This window comes from Cherax quadricarinatus, chromosome 88 (assembly GCF_038502225.1).
Source record: "Cherax quadricarinatus isolate ZL_2023a chromosome 88, ASM3850222v1, whole genome shotgun sequence".
Classification (NCBI taxonomy): Eukaryota; Metazoa; Arthropoda; class Malacostraca; order Decapoda; family Parastacidae; genus Cherax; species Cherax quadricarinatus.
Window position 1 is genome coordinate 2,646,824 of NC_091379.1, and position 22,805 is coordinate 2,669,628.

Sequence of the window (22,805 nt, forward strand, 5' to 3'; positions counted from 1 at the left end):
CCAGCATAATACAGCAGGTTAGGTTCTGGGCTACTGTAGGGCCCCGCTTAATAAAGCAGGTTAGGTTCTAGGCTACTGCTGTAAAGCGAAAATCACTGTGAAGTGAAACATAGCCTTTTTTCACCTTCATATGCATGTAAATTCTGATAACATATTTACAGTATCATATATTAAGTGAACAATAGAGCTAGGCCTAAAAAAATGCATATACAGTACACACATTACTTACCTTAAAAAAAAGAAAAAATTTACTCAGTATCATAATTGAAGGTATTACCATCAATTATAATACTAGGCAACTTGTTCCACTTGTCTACAACTCTCTTGCCAAATCACTACTTTCCTATATCCTTCATAAATCTGTATTTACATCAGTTTAAATCCATTGTTTTGAGTTTTTTCCTAGTTAATGTCCTCATCAATCTCTCTTATTTATACCTACAAGAAGGACCCTTCTGCATTTACACTGCTGAATGCAGGTCAAGTTGAATCTATAGGGACCCCATGGAAACTACATGTGTCTTTTGCTATTAATAATTCAATTATTTTTAATTAATTTTGTTTAATTTAAGAGAGTATGATTGTACATTTATTTTTGTTGTTGCATGATGGTTTATTTTTGTATAATAGTTTTGTTTACAAGTGTGTCTGTGTGTGATTGTGTTTAACATTTAACTGTCAGAAACATTGATATCAACCTCATTCCTTCTATATTAAATTTTTGCCATTGTTTCTGACATTTATTTATTAATAATTAAAAAATTTAGATAGTCTCATGAGAGCATTAAGTTTTGTTTTCTATTGCACCAGGTGCTGTTGCTCTGCACGAAGCTGCTGAGAACGGCAGCGTTGAATGTGTGAAAACGTTACTGGCAGTAGGTGCACCATCGTGCCCTCGTAATTCTAAGATGGAAACCCCAATTGACCTTGCCAAGAGAATGGGTCATAAACAGTGCTACAACCTTTTAGGTTTGTTGCTTATTAAATGATTTCGTGTTTCTATTGTGTGGTCTTTAAGTGTTAGGGTTTACTTAAGGGATAATGGCAAGTAACATAAGTAATGACTGCCTCCCCACCCTTTCCTATGCTGGGGTCACTTTATTGTGGTGGTTGTGATCATTTGTCACATCTGATACACTTACTATACTTATTCAAATTTATATTGCAATGTATACAAGAATTTTTTTATACCTGTTTGTAATTTGGCATGCTAGGTGGTTTGTTGCTATCAGTGGCGTAATAATAATAGTATAGCATACTGCAGTCAGGTGTGAAGACAGAGACAAGCTTCAGAACAAGCTACAGTATTTACTGGGATGACATTTTCTGTATGTAGAACTTCATGGGATTTTTGTCTTATGAAGCTTCACCGTAAAACATTACCTCGATTAATGCTTGTATGATGTGTATGATTGTATGATGTGCTTGTATGTTGTGTATCTTTGTATGTGTATGCTTCTGGACTGTTGTATTCTGAGCGCCTCTGCAAAAACAGTGATAATGTGCGAGTGTGGTGAAGGTGTTGAATGATGATGAAAGTATTTTCTTTTTGGGGATTTTCTTTCTTTTTTGGGTCACCCTGCCTCGGTGGGAGACGGCCGACTTGTTGAAAAAAAAAAAAAAAATTTCTTTAAAAAATGAAAATACTAGTACAGTGGTACCTCGGGATATGAACCTAATTCGTTCCAAAAGGCTGTTCAAGTGCCAATACTGAACGAATTTGTTCCCATAATTAATGATGTAAATTAGATTAATCCATTTCAGACCCCCAAAAATACACTTACAAAAGCAATTACATAAACACACTTACATAATTGTTCAAGTTTTGAGCTGTTCGTATCCCGAGGTACCACTGTATATACAGTACAGTGGACCCTCAGCTAACGATGTTACTCCGTTCCTGAAAGCTTATCGTATGCTGAAATTATCGTTAGCTGAATTAATTTTCCCTATAAGAAATAATGGAAATCAAATTAATCTATGCAAGACACTCCCAAAGTATGAAAAAAAAAATTTTTTACCACATGAAATGTTAATTTTAATACACACAAACTGACACTTACCTTTATTGAAGATCTGGTGATGATTGATGGGATGAGAGGAGGGGAGAGTGTGGAAGTTGTTAATGTTTAGAAGGGGAATCCCCTTCCATTAGGACTTGAGGTATCAAGTCCTTTTCCGGGGTTACTTCCCTTCTTCTTTTAATGCCACTAGGACCAGCTTGAGAGTCACTGGACCTCTGTCGCACAACATATCTGTCCATAGAGGCCTGTACCTCCCGTTCCTTTATGATTTGTCTAAAGTGGTTCACAACATTGTCATTGTAATAGTCACCAGCACAGCTTCCAATAGCTGTGTGAGGGTGATTTTCATCCATAAAGGTTTGCACTTCAATCCACTTTGCACACATTTCCTTAATCTCTCTTCATATCCATAGTAATTCTCACCCTTTTTCCTGCAGGGTTAGCACTAGAAACTTTCTTGGGGCCCATGGTGACTTATTTTGCAGGTATAATCACTAAAAACGCTGTGATAATATGAAATGTTCTGATTGTATGCGTGGATGCGACCGCACTGGCTGGCTTGTAAACACTGGCACCCACGGGACAACTTAGGCATGCTCAGGCCACACGTGGAAGTGTCTCAAATGAATCGTGCAGGGTGAGTTTTTTAGCGTTAGCTGAGGCAAAATTTTTGCGTTAAAATGTATCATATGCTGGATTTAACGTAAGGTGATGCCATCGTTAGCTGAGGGTCCACTGTACATATTTACAGTATTATATAGAATACTGCACTAGTTCTGTGCACTGAGAAATGTTAAGTTCTTAATGCACACTGAATTTACTCTTACAATTGTTTTGTGACTGGTGTTCATATGGGATAAAAGAATGTAGTGTAATAAGAAGGATTTTATAATTTACTGTGTCAAAAGCTTAACTCAAATTAATAAAAAGGCCAATAGAGTATTCTTTTGTGTAGTATTTCATCTTCATTTCAGTTCTGTAATAACCATGGCTTAAGCTTTATTGGTGTATGTTACCCTCACAGCAAATTCAGTTTTTTGCTGCTTTTTCTGCATGGGTTGCTTCCTACCTAGGTAGAGTGACCTAGGTGAGACCATCACCAGCAGCACATATACATCACACTTCAGCTGACTCTCCAATCTGCAACATCCCTACCCATTCCTTAGAATGCAGGCACTCCACTTCCCACCTCCCAAACTCAAGTTTGGCTAGCTATTTTTCCTGGAACAGAAATTGGCTGTTTCTCCATGCATTACTTGTCTTTTCCCAGCCATATACTAAGCCTTACACAAATAACCCGCACATAGTAGAGAGGAGCTTACGACAATGTTTTGGTCCGACTTGGACCATTTACAAAGTCACAAAGCCTTGGCATGATATGACTTGCTCGTGGCTTTGAATGCTGGTAAAATCCCAAATTGTAATACTCTGTATCCCATTGTCATTCAATTATCCAATATGTTCTCATTTAATCACATTTCCTAATACATACTAGAACACTTTGTTGATCTTTCTTCTTTCAACACACCGGCCGTATCCCACCGAGGCGGGGTGGCCCAAAAGGAAAAACGAAAGTTTCTCCTTTCAAGTTTAGTAATATATACAGGAGAAGGGGTTACTAGCCCCTTACTCCCAGCATTTTAGTCGCCTCTTACAACACGCATGGCTTACGGAGGAAGAATTCTGTTCCACTTCCCCATGGAGATAAGAGGAAATAAACAAGAACAAGAACTAGAAAGAAAATAGAAGAAAACCCAGAGGGGTATGTATATATACGCTTGAACATGTATGTGTAGTATGACCTAAGTGTAAGTAGAAGTAGCAAGACATACCTGAAATCTTGCATGTTCATGAGACAGAAAAAAGGACACCAGCAATCCTACCATCATGTAAAACAATTACAGGCTTTCGTTTTACACTCACTTGGCAGGACGGTAGTACCTCCCTGGGCGGTTGCTGTCTACCAACCTACTACCTAGGACTTTGTTGATCTTTCTTTCTTTCTTTCAACACATCAGCCGTATCCCACCGAGGCGGGGTGGCCCAAAAGGAAAAACAAAAGTTTCTCCTTTTACATTTAGTAATATATACAGGAGAAGGGGTTACTAGCCCCTTGCTCCCGGCATTTTAGTTGCCTCTTACAACACGCATGGCGTACGGAGGAAGAATTCTGTTCCACTTCCCCATGGAGATAAGAGGAAATAAACAAGAACAAGAACTAGAAAGAAAATAAAAGAAAACCCAGAGGGGTATGTATATATACGCTTGTACATGTATGTGTAGTGTGACCTAAGTGTAAGTAGAAGTAGCAAGACATACCTGAAATCTTGCATGTTCATGAGACAGAAAAAAGGACACCAGCAATCCTACCATCATGTAAAACAATTACAGGCTTTCGTTTTACACTCACTTGGCAGGACGGTAGTACCTCCCTGGGCGGTTGCTGTCTACCAACCTACTACCTAGGACTTTGTTGATCTATACATGATTATTGCCCTTCCCTGTCTCAGTACCTGTATGCTCATGTTCCTATTAGTACGTACTAATAATCTTTAAATTTGCATATCCTTTAAAATTCAGTAGTTTCAAGTTAAAATAGCTGAGTATTAAAAGACTCACAAAACATTATTTATATTACCATATTATTTTATCTTCATCCTAATCATGAGTTTTTTTCCTTCAGTGCATCACCATCCTCCAATTCCACGATATCGATTAAGAGACTATTTCCATGGAAGTATTGATCGGTATTTGGCCCAGGAGCGTATCCTCAGTGCTCCAAGCACTGCAGATGGACATTTCCTCTTGCGTCAGAGTACCAGGAAACAGGATGTTTATGTGTTAACTCTGCTGTGTAGAGAGCAGGTGTACAATTATGAAGTTTCCGGTGAGGTAAGTTTAGGTCAGTGCACTATACACCAGGAATTATTTTTGTCATATATTTGATAGCTCGATTCAAGGAACATGACTTAACCTCCCCTTCCTTGGATCGAACCTGAATGCTTTCCATTCCCCAGGCCTTTTATGACCCCTACAGGCTTAGTGCTTTCCCCTGCAAAAAAGTAAGAAATCATTATTTCATTTATACAGTGGGTGCTCAATTTTCCAAACAGTATGGGACAGAGGTTCAGCCAGATACAGAACCATATGGTTAAATAAATTATGAGATCAAGTGTTTTTTCTTTTTACTAAAATATTCACATTTCTAAGAAATGTGTGTTTGACAACTCAGAGAATAAAAGAGGAATTGTTGAGAATGTTTGGTCATTTAGAAAGGAATAAGTCATTCCTAGAATCTCCCAGGAAGGGCTGGAGGGAAGTTGTGAAGGAGGTTTTGAGAGGTAAAAGATTTATTATCTAGCAGGTGTATGTCAGCCTGTTAGATCAGAATTGATTTTTGAGATCTGACATGCTGTACAATTTTAAAGATAGTAATATTTATGAAAGAATTTAGAAAAACTGATTGCATTGATGGTGGCAGTGCATGAACTCAAAAAGATTGGTGATAACGGTGCGGTTTCATTGGGTAATTGGTGGTGTTGTATTCCTCTGGAAAGACACCTTGGAAATAAGTGATGGTGAGTGTTTTCTTTTATTGAGTCACCATGAATTGATGGGATAATATTAGTGTGTTTAAAACTACATACAGTGTGTGTTTGGGGTTACATACCATATGCAGTATGGTAATGTAGATGCATTCTAAAAAATCAGTAGTTTTTTCACACTTCAGCCATCTCCCTCCAAGGTAGGGTGACCTAAAAGAGAAGAACACTTTCATCTTCATTCATTTAGTCACTGTCTTACCAAAAGTGTGCTAACATTGCAGCTCAGAAAACTTCCTGAATTGCAGCATCCCCACCCCTCCTTCAGAGTGCAGGCACTGTACTTTCCATCTCCAGGACTCAGGCTCTACTAATTGGTTTCCTTGAATTCCTTCGTAAATATTACCTTGCTCACATTCCAACAGCACATCAAATAATAAAAAAACACTTACCTCCTCCACTCACTCCTGGTTCAAATGCTCCATCAAGCCCACTGGATATCCAAACCTCAAGCACTCAAGACCTACCTTGGAAGTTGAAGGCTACCTCCAACCCTTCCTCTGATGATTCCTACCCTGAATATATACACCCTCATAGTCATCCTATTTTGCTCCATTATTTCTGTATGTCCAAACCACCTCAACACCCCCTCCTCCAACCTTTCAAAGGATACTTTTAATAAGCCCATTCCTTCATCTGATCTCCAAACTGTGAATAATATACACACCATACATTACTCTCAAACATGACATCTCCACTGCCTCTAGCCTCTTTTTGCTACAATATTCAAAACTCATGCTTAACACCCATACGACAGTTTTGATACCACTATACTCTGGTGTATTCCTTTTTTTTTTCCTCTATAGATGAGGTTTTTTTGTCTCCACAAATGCATCAGTGTCTCACTCATTTTGAGAAGAGCTAAAACCATAATTATTATTTTTTTTTAACACATCAGCAGTGAGGAAGAGAACAGTTATTTCTTTTAATTGTCAAAGTGCTCATAACTTACTTCCTCTTAATTTTTCAGAGTGAACTGTTTTGCATTGATGATGGCCCTTACTTTGCCTCATTAGAATCCATGATTGACCATTATGTCCGCTTCATGGATGGTCTGCCTTGCCGACTTGTCACCCCTGTCTTGCCGCCTCGACCATTCTCTGAGGATGGCATCCCCATAGGACATCTTCCTATTATTTCCAGTTTTGTAAGTGATTCAATTTTTTCTTTCTACTGAATGTAAAGAACAGTGCTTAAGTGAATGATGGTGAATGTGCTTTTTTTTGATCACCGTGCAACCCATCCTGTGTACAACACTGGGTATATACAATGAGAATTTCATATTTCTCAGTGTATATACTGTACACTGTGAGCTAATTTGAATCAGTAATAGAGGGATTAAAGTATTCTTGATTGTTTGTGTAAAGGTCTAATACAGACATTAGGTTTATTTTAAACCTAATAATCCAACTGGGTATCAGGCAAAGAAGTAATTTTCTGTTTAATTTGCCTGCATTTATTTCCTTCTCTGCATTTTTTAACCATTATTTTTACTAGCATATTTCATAAAATTTCTCCATGGGGAAGTGGAAAAGAATCCTTCCTCCATAAGCCATGTGTGTCATAAGAGGCGACTAAAATGCTGGGAGCAATGTGTTGGTAACCCCTTCTGTATGAATTACTAAATGTATAAAGAAGAGAATCATTTGTGTCTAAATTTTTGGGTCACCCTTCCTCAGTGGGAGATGGCTGGTGTCTTGAAAAAATAATAGCATTAAAGTTCTAAACTACTGTTGCTTCTGCTACCTGCCTTACCACTACCACTACTACTCCTCCCACCTGTCTTGTCCTGTCTCTGCCAGCTAACCTATATATACTGGCTCCATCTCTCTTTTCCGTTTGTGTGACTTCATAAAATTTCTAGTTCTCTAATGGTGGTAATTGTCTGAACACAGAAGGAAGTTGTGTATCGTGATGGTAGTGATGGGAACCCTAGTTACTCTGAACAACTTCCCTTACTTTCTGCAGCCAGCCAAGACGACCTCAAGACCCTTCCCTCACTTACTCTCGAGACTCCATCTTTACAAAACCCTGATATTGTTATCACAAGTAAGTTAAAAAAAATTGATGTTTAATTTTAATGGATGCTCCTTGATGTGACCTGTTGATTATATGTGTGCTTGTTGTCACAAACTGACTGTATGTGTGCTTGTTCCTACAAGCTGACTGTATGGGTGTTCCTCGTTCCTCCAAGCTGACTGTATGGGTGTTCCTTGTTCCCGCAAGTTGACTCTATGGTTGTTCCTTGTTCCCGCAAGCTGAGTGTATGGGTGTTCCACGTTCCTGCAAGCTGACTGTATGGGTGTTCCTCGTTCTTACAAGCTGACTGTATGGGTGTTCCTTGTTCCCGTGAACTAACTGTATGGGTGTTCCTTGTTCCTGCAAGCTGACTATGGTTACTCTTGGGTGGCCCCAGTTGACTATGATGTGAGTACTCGTGGGTGTCACCAGCTGGCTGTATGGGAGCTCCTAGGTGCCATCTACTTACAAATACAGGAAAAATAAATACTGTACTTCATTAATTCAATAAATAATTTAATAATAAAAATTATCATTTTAGTTTTTGAGATGTTGGTGTAATTGCTATCTTTTATACATGAAATTTTCAGAATCTCTGTCTCGGCAATCTCAAGATTTACTGGATCTGTATGAGTCCAAGCAAGACTTTGAAGGAGCGCTTAAGAACAGTTGTAAAAATCACCAACCAAAAGTTCCATCAAGGGATACCCTTAAATTGGATTTGCAGGTAAATAATGTTCCCTCTGGCTACTATTTTCCATGTGTTGAATTGATTTTATGTTCACCAGTTATGCATGGATGCAAACATTAAAAACTACCAGCTCACCAGCAAAAGCCTGGTTGACTAGGCAAGCACAAAACAAGCCTGTCCCAGAGCCAAGAATCAGGAATAGGAAAACTCTTGAAACAAGTCACATAAGGTATTTAATTTCTGGTGGGAACATAGATAAGAGTCAGGTGATGAGGGTATCAAACGATATAGATAAAGAAAAATTTGATATCACATTGGAGGGAGGGAGTATGGAAGAAGTGAATGTTTTCAGATATTTGGGAGTTGACTTGTCAGCAGATGGGTGTATGAAAGATGAGGTTCACTATAGAATGAATGAAGGAAAAATGATGAGTGGTGCGTTGAAGTATCTGTGGAGACAAAGACCGTTATCCATGGAGGCAAAGTAGGGAATGTATGAGAGTATAGTGGTACCAACACTCTTATATGGGTGTGAAGCATGGGTTGTGAATGCTGCAGCGAGGAGGTGGCTGGAGGCAATGGAGATGTCCTGTCTAAGGGCAGTGTGTGGTGTAAATATTATGCAGAGAATTCATAGTGTGGAAATTAAGAGGAGGTATGGAGTTACTAAAAATATTAGTCAAAAGGCTGAGGAGGGGCTGTTGAGGTGGTTTGGTCATTTAGAGAGAATAGAACAAAGTAGAATGACTTGGAGAGCATGTAAATCTGTAGAAGGAAGGTGAGGTAGGGATTGTCCCCAAAAAGGTTGGAGGGAGGGGGTAAAGGAGGTTTTGTGGGTGAGGGGCTTGGACTTCCAGCAAGTGTGCATGAGCATGTTAGGAGTGAATGGAGACAAATGGTTTTTGGGACCTGACAAGCTGTTGGAGTGTGAGCAGGGTAATATTTTGTGAAGGGATTCAAGGAAACCAGTTAGCCGTACTTGAGCCCTGGAAATGGGAAGTACAATGCCTGCACTTTAAAGGAGGGGTTTGGGATAATGGCAGTTTGGAGAGACATCTAAGCTGTCATGTCTGAGCGCCTTGCAAAGGCAGTGGTTATGTGTGATTGATGGTGAAAGTGTTGAATGATGATGGAAATTTTTTCTTTCTTTTTAGGTCACCCTGCCTTGGTGGGAAACGGCTGACGTGTTAAAAAAAAAATATTGAAAATGTAATTACTATAGGTATACAAGAAATAAACAGTGACACTGTATTAAAATGAACAAAACTGCAACAAATTAAAATTTTTTGACAAAAACTTGCTAAGAATGTGGATGATGTAGTGTATAGTATGACTCATGAAATCGTAATAAAGCGATTACAAATGAGTCACATAATGCGTGGGGCCAAGTGGTTAGCACATTGGCCTATGAGTCTTAGCACTCACCTGCCATGGGTTAAAGCCCCACATATTCCGTGGTTTTTAGTGCTCGGTATTTTGATTGAGTTGTGTGGCCACACAAGCACACAGGTATTTATGGGGAGTCATCACATGAATGACTTGTTTGTAACCCAGACCTTTATTCTTTATTCAGTGCCCCAACGAACTCTAGGAGGAATTATCTGCTAAAGCCTCCTTGAATGTTTCAAGTTTGTCACTGAAAAATTAAAGAAACACGGGCTCATAAACTCTTGTGATCTTTTGAGTGTTCAAAAAATTTACTCCAAATTCTTAGGCATCAGAATATATGCTGAAAAAACTCACTGTGATCTTTATCATAATCACAGATTTTTGTAATACATATATTACTTGTTTATCATCAGGACAGAATGACCCAAAGAAGGAAATACATTTATCAGCATTCATTCCATAACTGACTTTCAAAAATATTGTTTGATACCTATTTTTGTTTTGTAAATGGAATATGTTCAGGTGATTTATTGTATATTTGTTGCACCTTCTTCTGCAGAGTTTAACCATCAGTAGCACTACAGATACCACAAATTTCTGTGGCAGTAGCCCAACAATGGATGGAAACAGGACAGATGAAATATTTGGTGAAATTGACATAAACCATCTTAGTATTGGACAATGTCTGGGAAATGGTGAATTTGGATCAGTATTAAAAGGCATTTGGCTAAGTCCTTCTGGAGACAAGGTGAGATAAGCTAAATCATTTTTATATTAATCTTTCATTCATCTCTTTCTATATGCATTTGCACATATTTTTCCTTCTTTTTAAACATTCTTTGCCTATTTACAAACCTTATTCAGTACAAGAAAAAGAACTGTCAAAAGTATAGTAAAACATTGTATAAAGGTCCCTATCCTATGTGTTGGTTATTTGGAAATTGCTCCAGTATTGCGATTGCTCTACATAAATGTTCCTTCAGATTGATGTCGCTGTGAAAACCCTTCATAATGACGATAAAGTCAACAAGAAAAATTTCCTCAAAGAAGCCGAGGTGATGATGAATCTCAACCACTTGTATATTGTGAAACTGGTTGGCATCTGCCATGGGCCTCCAGTAGCTATGGTAAGCAAACTTATCTTTCTCTTGAAAGTTTACACTATAATAGAGAGCCATTGTGTAATTACAGTAAGCCCTCAATGTAACGAACTAAGGGGATTCTCTGAGTGTCCTTTAGATCAAAATGTTAAAAAAATCACAGGAAAAAAACACTAAAAGTACTTTACTGTATACCTAATATACACTGTACACAATTTACAGATTTTTTTTTTTTTCAACAAGTCAGCCGTCTCCCACCGAGGCAAGGTGACCCAAAGAGAAAGAAAATCCCCAAAAAGAAAATACTTTCATCATTCAACACTTTCACCTCACTCACACATAATCACTGTTTTTGCAGAGGTGCTCAGAACACAACAGTTTAGAAGCATATACATATAAAGATACACAACATATCCCTCCAAACTGCTAATATCCCAAAACCCTCCTTTAGAGTGCAGGCATTGTACTTCCCATTTCCAGGACTCAAGTCCAGATATACTTCAATAAACATTGAAAAAAAACTGAGTTCAAAGTACAATTTACACATTGGATTTTACCTTATTTCAAAAGTCCATTATATTGAGGTCTAACTACCCTAATTCTTTGATGCCAGTGAAGGGCTCTTGATTCAAGGAATTGGAACTATCCTTCTCTGAGATGAACCCTGATTACCTCCCATTTCCCAGGTGCTGTTTGACCCTCATTGGTTTAGTCTTTCCCTGTGAATATAATAATTATAATTAAGAATTCCACTTATGTGATATTCTAATTTTGTTTATCTTTTTGTTTATCCTTCCTTCCTTTCATAAATTATTCCTGATAGAAAAAGTGATATAAAGGTCTGTATCTTCATATCTGTTGTATTCCCTTATTGGAGCTGTCTCATATATATAGTATTCCTTATTCCCATTCCTGAGTGAATAGTCTGAAGTGCCTGACTAAAAATCCAGCAACCCATTTTTCAGCATAAGTGAAAATTTGCTGTGACTTAAAGTTTTTGGGTATAATTTGATATATCATGGTTTGGGCAGGTAGGATTTGGTAGGCCAGGCCAATAAGGTCAAGCCCCCTTATAGTCCTAATCTGCTTCCACTGATGGGTCTTGCCCACTTGTGACAGTGTTTTCAGTGGCTGCCCCTCCCTATTTCTTCACCTGACTCCAGTATAAAAGGCTCCATTCTCAGGCTTCTAGACTGATAAAAGGTTGCTTCACCGGTGAAATGTCTCACAATAAAGATTCCCAGGTGTTGCACAAGTGACTTATTCATCAACTTGTCATCATTATATCATTGCTTTAATGAACTTTAAGATAACCCATGCTTGGTAATAATAATAATAATAATAATAATAATAATAATAATAATAATAATAATAATAATAATGATAGCATTTATTATGTTAAAATCACCTAATCAACAAATGGTTGTAGTTCTTTGTAGAACATACAGCTCAAATATTTTCAAGATGTTGGTTGCCTGTCACTCCAATTGTACGCACTTTACTTCACCGCTCTGTACGTATTTGGACCTTCTTTTTTTTTAATCTTATTTGCTTTTTTTTGTAAGATGCATACAGAATGTTGCATATACAAATATTTATTTTTCTCATTTATGCTCTCAAGGTTCAAGAGCTGATGGCAATGGGTTCTCTTCTTGATTTCCTTTTAGAACATGAAAAGGAGATATCAGTCGACTTTCATCTCAAACTTTGGGCTGCACAGATTGCCGAGGGTAGGTCATTTTCTTGTACAGTGTTCTACAGCTTTTATTTGTCAAGTGCATTTAGCTGCTTACTGACATTTAACTTTTAGTGCAGGTATATTATAGTAGTTCAGTTTAATATCTAACCAGATCTTCAATAATAATGCTTTTAACGTTTCTTTCCTATCATCCAGTGAGTACAGTTCGAGGGACTTAAAACATTCCCAATAATTTAGGTGCGTGACTTGAATTTAAGCAGACAGTGAAGGTTCTCTGTGTATTTTCCAGATTTGCAATCTCACCTGTCTTATAAGTTTATTGGAAGAGTACAATTTACACTTCAATCCTCTATTATTTCATATTTTGTTAAGATTCAAATTCAGGTCAAGCAAACTTGGTTTTTCCTGAATCCCTTCACATTAATTTTCCCACACTCCAACAGCATGTCAAGCCATAAAAAAACTTCTTATCTCCACTCACTCCAACCAAATGTTCTCACACAGGTCTATTGGTTGGTCAAGCCCCTAGCTTTCAAAACCTCCATATTTCCCCCTCCCTCCTATTTTCCCCCTACCCATCCTTTCATCCACCCCATATTTATGTACTCTCTTAGTTATTATATTCTTCTCCATCTTCTCTAAATGCCCAAACCATTTCAGCAACCCCTCCTCAACACTCAGGAATTATACTTTTGGTAACACTACTCTAACTTCTAATTTCTATACTCCAAATTCTCTGCATAATATTCACACTGCGCATTGCTCTCAAACCTGACATCTCCTTTTTGCTGTAATGTTAAAAGACCATACTTGAAATAGGCATACAAATGTTGGTACCACTGTACTCTGGTGCCTCAGTAGATAACCTCTTTCTTTCCACAGATTCCTCAACACCACCTACCTTTTTTCCCCTTGTCTATTTTGTGGGTTCACTTTGTTTTTCATAGACCCTCCTGCCAGCATGTCCACTTCCAAATATCCGAATACATTCACTTCCTATACAATTCCTGCCGCCATTATTATTCTTTCTTGTGTATTTTTAAATGTCATAATGCATGTAAATATCCCATTGTATGATATAACATAATTTTTTATGAAACAGGAATGATGTATTTGGAGCAGAAGCATTTTGTTCATCGTGATCTAGCTGCACGCAACATACTTTTGTCATCAATGACCTTGGCCAAAATCAGTGACTTTGGTCTCTCTCGAGCCCTTGGTGTTAATAAAGATTATTACACAGCTAGTGATGGTGGAAAGTGGCCATTAAAATGGTAAGTAAATCAGTTAATTTTTGTAAAAAAATTTTGAGTGGCACTTAAGTTATCAGTTAAGAAAACAATCAAATAACTCTCAGCTACATAGGTAAATGGTATCCAGCTTCTCTGTGAATATAATGATATAATAAAGACAGTGAATGTGTTTTTTCCTTTGGGTCACACTGCCTTGGTTGGAGATGGATGTTTGGGTAAAAAAAAAAAAATACAACTTAATAATTGTGTTTGGATACATATTACAGTGTGTTACTATAAAATATTCACATCAGTATGCTAGCAGATATATCTCCAACCCTGCACTGTTATACCTTTAAACTTACCTCTGATTTTTTCAAGAGTTTTTCTCGCAAAGCCTGACCCATGTTGACTCTTTAACTATGCCATTGCTGCCACTGGCCCATAGGCCTACATAACTGTTACAGCATGGTTTATTTGGCACTTGTTTAACCCTTTCAGGGTCCGTCCCGTAGATCTACGGCTTTACGTTCAGGGTCCAAACCGTAGATCTACGCCATGAGCTCAGCTCACTCTGATAAACTGTGAGTGGTACATTTGGGCCTAGATATGAGAGAATACATCTATGTGGTATGTGTGCACCACATAAAACAGATCCTGCAGCACACTGTGTATAATGAGAGAAAAAAACTTAAATCATGATTTTTCGATTAAAACAGCAACTTTGAAGTGTTTTTTCGTATGTTTTTTATAGTTGTATTTGCGATTTCTTGGTCTCATTTGATAGAATGGAAGACATATTACAGAAATAGAGATGATTTTGATTGGTTTTAGCACTGGAAATGGCTTGAAACTGAGCTCAAAGTAGCGGAAATGTTAAATTTTTGCCGATATTCAAGAGTAAGCAAACGACCTCACACGTCTAATACACGTCAGCTGGTGGGTCTAATATACATTCACAAATATGGTGATGATATTTATACAATTATTACAGTATTGCATAACAGTAAATCTTCTATTTTTTGGTGTGAATAAAAATTCATTATGTGAATAAAAAATCAAAATGGAATTTATTTGTAAAGCCTCAAAACATAACTAATGAACAGAGGAAACGTTAGTTTAGTGCCAGGAATGCCTACATTGTTTATTCTGGACCCTATTTTGAAATTGGAATATTTTGAACTTTGTGTTAAATTGGCCAAATTAACAATTTCCGATCACTTTATTTTGTAGTTGAAACAGTTGACTTGGCGATTTCTTGTGCTCAATCGGTAGAATAGAAGTAATACTAGTGAAATAGCTAAGAATTTGGTTGATTGGAATAATGTAATTGGCCTAAAATGGGAGTCAAAGTCGGCAAAATCGCCGATTCGTAAATGTCACTGACACATCAAAATTCGCGAGAGCATAATTTCGTCAATTTTCCACCAAATTTCGTACTTTTTGTTTTATTACCTTCACAAAAAGATTCTCTACGATTTCATAAGAAAAAATAACAAATTTTTTTTTTTTTAAATTCTTGGACACTGGTGCGTGACTCCAGATTTGGGCCTTGGACCCTGAAAGGGTTAAAGTAGAGGTTCAGTTTTTCCATGAAATCCTCTGCCATCGTTCCAACATTTCTTATGTCGTGGACCATGGATGTTGACACACTGTTCTCTGATTGGTATTCATGCTATAGTTTAGTTCTGCATATAATTATATTCTTAGTCCATTTTTATGAATATAATTATAGTATAATAATTTTTGGAATGTACGTACAGTATACCAATTGCAAGCCCAAAAATCTCAGTTAATGTGCCTTCAGAAATATAATTTATTTTTAGTGATTTAGTTTTTTATTCTAAATGTGTTTCTCTTACATCCTCAATAATGTTCACCTTTTCTCCTAGTTTCTTCTGATTTAGCCAGCAAAGGAACATCGTTTACATAAACCAGGTATGGCAACTCCCATTCTATGCCACTGGCTCACAGCATTGGCAGGTTACTCACAGGCAGAACCATTAGCAGCTAGTCTTATTACGGTGCCTAATGACCCCTTAATGCTGAATCTCCTTAGAGTGGCAGCAGAGATTGAGCAACCTGAGTACCTAAGACCTAACATCAGGGATATTTCCCCTTTTCACAAATTTTTGCTGTGATTTAGTCTCTGTTTTCAAATGCATTATGAATATGTTTGGATTGCCACTAATGAATGTAAAATTGTTGGTTTATATTGTGATTTTTATATCTGCAATATGATAGATAGTTCAAAACTAACCCATAATCTGGAGAGAAATCTATGCTATATGGCATCTACCTGGAGGGTGTTTTAGGGGTGACTGCTCCTGTGGCCCAGTGCTTGGCCAGGCCTCCCAGTGGATCAGGGCCTGATCAACCAGGCTGTTACTGGAGTATCATATATTACTTGGTTAAAATACATTTGCTGTGAGTGGTAGAATATACTGACAGAATGTGGTTTAGGATCCTTTATTGAGTAAACAGTTCATCTACCAGGGACTTTATCAGTTGATCAAGTCCCTAGTGGATGGAAGATTTTTTCAATAAAAGGTCACAAACTACATATTGTGTCTTAATAACACTTATTAAATTCTTTAAAAAGAAACTCAAATAGGGCCCAGCATTGAGAGGGTAAATAAAATTTGGTATGGTGACACTGTAGTGATCAGCTGGTGTGTTAGGAGACACCTGGGATATAATTGTAACATAAACTAATGGATTTCAGCCCTTTAAAAATATTACCACAATTTAACTGATCCTCTACTTTGTGCCTAAATATATGGTCACTGACCTGCACTAGAGTACTGTATACACAGTAAATGAATTAAAGAACAAAAAGGCACAATGCTGTTACTGGAACAGTACGCAAATAGCCCACATATAGGAGAGAGGAGCTTACGATGACGTTTCGGTCCAACATGGATTTTGTAAATGATCCAAGTCAGACCGAAACATCATCATAAGCTTCTATCTCCTGTATCCGGTCTAGTTGTGTAAATGAATTGTAAATAATTTATGCTTGTGAATATTAATGATACTTATTGCTCTTTACCAGGTATGCTCCAGAGTCTATCTATTATGGAACATTTACTCATAGTAGTGATGTGTGGAGCTACGGTGTTACACTCTGGGAGATGTACACTTTTGGTGATCAACCATATGGAGAACTTCCAGGGCATAAAGTAAGTGCATTACTGCAAAGAATTTGTCTCTTTTGTAAACCAGAAATTAATAATGTTCAATGAATGTTTATTAAGCTTGTTATTATAAGCTATCTCGAATTAGTGTCTAAAAGTTAATATAATTTACAGTAAATATTGGTATAAGGGACTAGTAACCCTCAGTGGGATATGGCCAGTTTGTTGGAAAAAAAAATTGGTATAACTAGACTGTATACAATAGGTCTCCCAATTTACAAATACAGTGGACCCCCGGTTAACGATCACCTCCAAATGCGACCAATTATGTAAGTGTATTTATGTAAGTGCGTTTGTACGTGTATGTTTGGGGGTCTGAAATGGACTAATCTACTTCACAATATTCCTTATGGGAAAAAATTCGGTCAGTACTGGCACCTGAACATACTACTGGAATGAAAAAAGTTCGTTAACCGGGGGTCCACTGTATTTCATATTAAAAACAGTTGCACTTACAAAAGGGATTCTTAAGAACTAATTACATTTTTATAACAGCTGATCTGAAGTACAGACATTCATGAAACCTAACCATCATTTGTAATATTGTTGTCTGTATGACCAACTTCAGAACACCTCCAGTTGCAACTGATTTGAATTTATGGTGTTCCTCCCTATAAGTATCCCAGATATAAACATAATACATCATATGAGAAGACATGTAAAATATAGGAAATGATATAAGAACATAAAGTAGGAGCACTGCAGCAGGCCTGCTGGCCTAACAAAGGTTTAATTGAAGGTGCTGAAGAGTCGTGAAGAAATTACTTGAAACCAATGTAGAAGCTGTGCCAAGTCAGAGGCATATCAAGAATTTCAAACAAGTCAGAAATGTATATACAGTGATAAGGAAAGAAGAGGAAAACTTTAAAGTGTAAATAGTATAAGAGATCAAGGCAGAACCAGAACCCTTGTTCAAATTTGTTAGAGTGAAAAAAATACAAAACAAATTAAGGCCAAAGCAGAAATCATGTGTGTTTACAAAAGAGACACCTTGAATGTTACAGATATGAATCACAAAAAAAGCCACCAGTTGAAATAGAAGATATTGCAGATCTGAAGAGATCAAGAATGTTTTTATTTTCCAGACAGCATGTAAATTATAGGTATAGACAAACTGTATTTACATCTCTTAGTTCTTGTACATAGTTCTACTGTCTTCAAGTTATGTCCTAGAATTTGTATTGATAAAGCCACTGGATGGCGAAACGTCTACAATAAAGATACCCAGATGTTGCACATGTGTCTTAATTTCATCTTGTCGGTATTATATACCATTCTTACACATCTCTTAGTTCTTGTTTTTTTATTTGCATGTATTTTTAATAATAAATTAAGATATAATCTTTTCAGGTTGTTGAACTCCTTGACAAAAATGAAAGACTTCCCAAGCCTGAGAAATGCCCAAAGGGAGTATTTGACCTGATGTTGCGATGTTGGAGCTATAAACCACCTAAAAGGCCAGCTTTCAGAGAGCTAGCAGCCATATTCAGAACTAAACCAGAATATACAAATATCAAAGCGTATTTTAAATAATTAATACTCTATTTTAATATCAAGCTGAGTTTTATCATTCGAAGGAAGTTTCTTTCTTTGTTGGTGCAATGAATTCCTGCAGATTTTAATCTCATACACAAAATATCTTACGCTGCTTAAAAAAAATTATTGTTATACTGTATAAAAATCTAAGTCTAAGAATAACTTTGAATTTTAACTAATTAACCCATAAACGGTCCAAACGTATATATACGTTTTTTCAACATTTAAAAGTATGTAAAAAAGTAGATCTTCTTTTTGTTTTTTTACATTTGAAAATGTGTAAAAAACTTTGATCTACTTTTTTTCTTTGCTATATTTGAAAATATGTAAAAAAACATAGATCTACTTTTGTAGCACTACATATATGAACCTAGATCTGCTTGGACCGTTTACGGGTTAACTACTGTGATATTTACCTATGATATCAAAAGTGTTCTTACTAAAGTGCTGTGACATTTAAAATGTTCTTGTTCATTTATTCTTAGGTTTAGAATTCTCAACAGAAAGCTTAAGGCCTTCTGTAGTATTCAAGCATATGTATTTGATTGTCCAATCCCTTGTCCCTGGCTAGTAAGTGAATGATATCTCCATTATTATTCTTCATGATCCCTTCTTATCATATTTCAACAGAAACATGGGTAGGGCTATTTTAAGTGCTTTTAATGCCATTTTTATGGCAAAATGGTGCCCAGTTTGTGATACAGTAGCATGATGGTGAGAAATACAAGGTGCAATATATTCTTAGATTATACACACACTACAAGAGGTACTCAGAGTCCCAAACTCCCCAGTTACAAACATCCTTACTTATAAATGGGACACATAGGAGACAGTAATATTTTTACAACAGCCAATCCTTGGTACAAATGTTTGAAACATAATCACCTCTTGTACCTTTACTTACCTGTACAAAAACTCATGTGTAAGTTGAAATGCCAGGGATTTTGTGATTACACCTTGTATGTCCCAGACATTGGCCAGTTGCCACTGGTAATTTGCTGTACTCTAATGAATAGTATTGTTATATAAAAGGTGCCTTAAAATGTTTCTCTCTCTTATCAGTACAGTGATCACTCTCTTAACTGAACTAAAGTAGTCGGTAGGTTTTTAAGATGAGAAAAATTCCAGCTGAGTGTAAGTGGGATTATTTTTATACCAGATTACTAATGCCTTTGATTCAAAAGTAACTGAGGAAAAAAATACCTTTAAACTTTACATTTCTTGCCAAGTTTCTTCCTCCAAAAAATAAGAATTTGGCACACTTGTGCCAATTGATGCAATTGGTTGGACTTTGAATAAGCTGGTGTTTAAGTGAGCATTTTCAGATGTTTTATTACCAATAACGTGAATTATCTTCTGTGCCTAGTTTTAGCTTAGTCTGGGTTTGAAGGGGTGACCAAAAAGATTCATGGTGAGGTTTGTTCGAACTTCCTTCACTAGGAAAGCACTTAACCCTAGTGTGAATTTTTGGAGGTCTTTTATTTATGGAAAAGAACTAATTCTGTAGAGGTCATACAATATTTTATATTTGTTCGTGATCATATGCTTAATTCGCAGATGGGTGAAATTTTAACAAACATTATCTGTCAGTCCACAGCAGGATTCAAACCTGCACACTGCATCAAAGTACACAGTACTTTCAAAAGTACTGTGTACCTTGATACAGTATGTGCAGGTTCAAATCTTGCCGTTGTGTGAGAGAGAATGTTTATGTCATCATATATACGAGTTCTAGTGTGGTTATTATTTTGTTTGGCCATCTTTTTTACCACAAAGAAAGTACAATAGTTGACCATTTAATAAAGTGGCAAGTAGAAGAGAATCCTGAATCCTGATGATAGTTTGGTTAAGAGAACAATGACTGTGTTGTACTTGATATTATCACTTACAGTATATATATATATAGCACAGTATTAATTTTAAGCGTATTTGTTGAAAAATAATATTTAAGCAAATTGCTATTATAGTTTTGTATAAAAACACATTATACAGTATTGTATTTTTATTATGAATTTATAGTTTAAATATAGAAAAAAAAGACACTGAAAAAATGTTTTAGATAATTTTTTTAGAAATTATGACTGACATTCTTAGGCTTATGATGTAATGAAGAGGTTAAGGGTCATCGTCCCTACTGTAACCATTATTGTTATTACTGTATTATTATATTCAGTAAGAAGTGCAAAACCCATGGCAGTCATACAGTGCTAGGGGAATATGAGACAATTAGGATTGATTTAGGTGATGACTAGTTCCTATTCCCTGGATCAGAGGCCTTCAAGATTAAGGCACTTTTTCCTTGGAGGGTATGTCCATTATTAAATCTCATGTATGAGTTTTATAATGGTCCATGTTTTTGAAATTGTATTCAGTGTTTATGAAGTTCCTTGTGTTTGAACGGTATATAGAAGTGTGAAACGTGCCAGACCACATCTACATTACTGCAGTAGAATACCATATGACTAGTTATTTGTCTAAACCATGTTAGTTTATAAAGCTCATTACCTTCAAAGGGGAGTACCTGAAGGGCTCTTAATCCAAGAAATTGGAGATCCCCCTACCCCCTCCCTTTCCTTTGATCAAATCTGACTCTCATTCCCCAGGCACTGTATGACCTCTACAAGTTTAGCTCTTGTCTATGTTGTTAATGCTTATAGAGCTCACTGTCCATCATGAAAAAAGAAAATTTTCATAAGTATTATAAACTTTATACTGTAAATCATTTGTATTATTATCATGAAAAACGCCAAACCCACAGGGGTCATGCAGCACCTCGGGGAATTGAAGACAATAAGGTTTGGTTCAGTTAAGGAGAGGGTAGCTCAGATTTCATGTATGAAGGGTCCCTTACCAGCAAAATGAATTGTAGAATCATAAAAGATCAAAAATGTTCATCTGTTATGTGGCTCAGATGGAATGCTGCTCAAGGAATGTTTTATTATGACACTGTTAATTTTGTTCTGTATATTACTCTTATTTTAGTGTTATAGAAATTAGTAAATATTTTATACTCGCATCTGTTGTTTAAAGATCGTGCAATTGCCATAGAAGGCTAATAAATTATTATTTTTTTTTTTTTTTTCAACAAGTCGGCCGTCTCCCACCGAGGCAGGGTGACCCAAAAAAGAAAGAAAATCCCCAAAAAAGAAAATACTTTCATCATCATTCAACACTTTCACCACACTCACACATTATCACTGCTTTTGCAGAGGTGCTCAGAATACAACAGTTTAGAAGCATATACGTATAAAGATACACAACATATCCCTCCAAACTGCCAATATCCCAAATCCCTCCTTTAAAGTGCAGGCATTGTACTTCCCATTTCCAGGACTCAAGTCCGACTATATGAAAATAACCGGTTTCCCTGAATCCCTTCACTAAATATTACCCTGCTCACACTCCAACAGATCGTCAGGTCCCAAGTATCATTTGTCTCCATTCACTCCTATCTAACACGCTCATGCACGCTTGCTGGAAGTCCAAGCCCCTCGCCCACAAAACCTCCTTTACCCCCTCTTTCCAACCCTTTCAAGGACGACCCCTACCCCTCCTTCCTTCCCCTATAGATTTATATGCTTTCCATGTCATTCTACTTTGATCCATTCTCTCTAAATGACCAAACCACCTCAACAACCCCTCTTCTGCCCTCTAACTAATACTTTTATTAACTCCACACCTCCTAATTTCCACACTCCGAATTTTCTGCATAATATTTACACCACACATTGCCCTTAGACAGGACATCTCCACTGCCTCCAACCGTCTCCTCGCTGCTGCATTTACCACCCAAGCTTCACATCCATATAAGAGTGTTGGTACTAGTATACTTTCATACATTCCCTTCTTTGCCTCCATAGATAACGTTTTTTGACTCCACATATACCTCAATGCACCACTCACCTTTTTTCCCTCATCAATTCTATGATTAACCTCATCCTTCATAAATCCATCCACCGACACGTCAACTCCCAAGTATCTGAAAACATTCACGTCTTCCATACTCCTCCTCCCCAATTTGATATCCAATTTTTCTTTTTCTAAATCATTTGATACCCTCATCACCTTACTCTTTTCTATGTTCACTTTCAACTTTCTACCTTTACACACATTCTCAAACTCATCCACTAACCTTTGCAATTTTTCCTTAGAAACTCCCATAAGCACAGTATCATCAGCAAAAAGTAACTGTGTCAATTCCCATTTTGAATTTGATTCCCCATAATTTAATCCCACCCCTCTCCCGAACACCCTAGCATTTACTTCTTTTACAACCCCATCTATAAATATATTAAACAACCATGGTGACATTACAC

At 36.9% G+C, this 22,805-nt stretch overlaps 1 protein-coding gene across 2 annotated transcripts in view; it reads left to right on the top strand.

Moving 5' to 3' along the window:
* The window catches only part of Shark (SH2 ankyrin repeat kinase), a 31,140-nt gene extending 9,635 nt beyond the window's left edge, over nt 1–21,505 (top strand). The window contains exons 7-17 of one of the 2 annotated variants that reach the window (XM_053790911.2): nt 811–969; nt 4,708–4,916; nt 6,597–6,773; nt 7,522–7,675; nt 8,236–8,372; nt 10,285–10,473; nt 10,709–10,852; nt 12,447–12,555; nt 13,627–13,798; nt 16,812–16,938; nt 18,304–21,505. In XM_053790911.2, the coding sequence (XP_053646886.1) occupies nt 811–969; nt 4,708–4,916; nt 6,597–6,773; nt 7,522–7,675; nt 8,236–8,372; nt 10,285–10,473; nt 10,709–10,852; nt 12,447–12,555; nt 13,627–13,798; nt 16,812–16,938; nt 18,304–18,486 (1,760 nt within the window). In that variant the 3' untranslated portion in view covers nt 18,487–21,505. Of the gene's footprint in view, nt 1–810; nt 970–4,707; nt 4,917–6,596; nt 6,774–7,521; nt 7,676–8,235; nt 8,373–10,284; nt 10,474–10,708; nt 10,853–12,446; nt 12,556–13,626; nt 13,799–15,648; nt 15,695–16,811; nt 16,939–18,303 lie in introns of those variants that run through there. The other variant, XM_053790912.2, reaches the window with a different exon arrangement.
* The last annotated feature ends 1,300 nt before the right edge of the window (nt 21,506–22,805 follow it).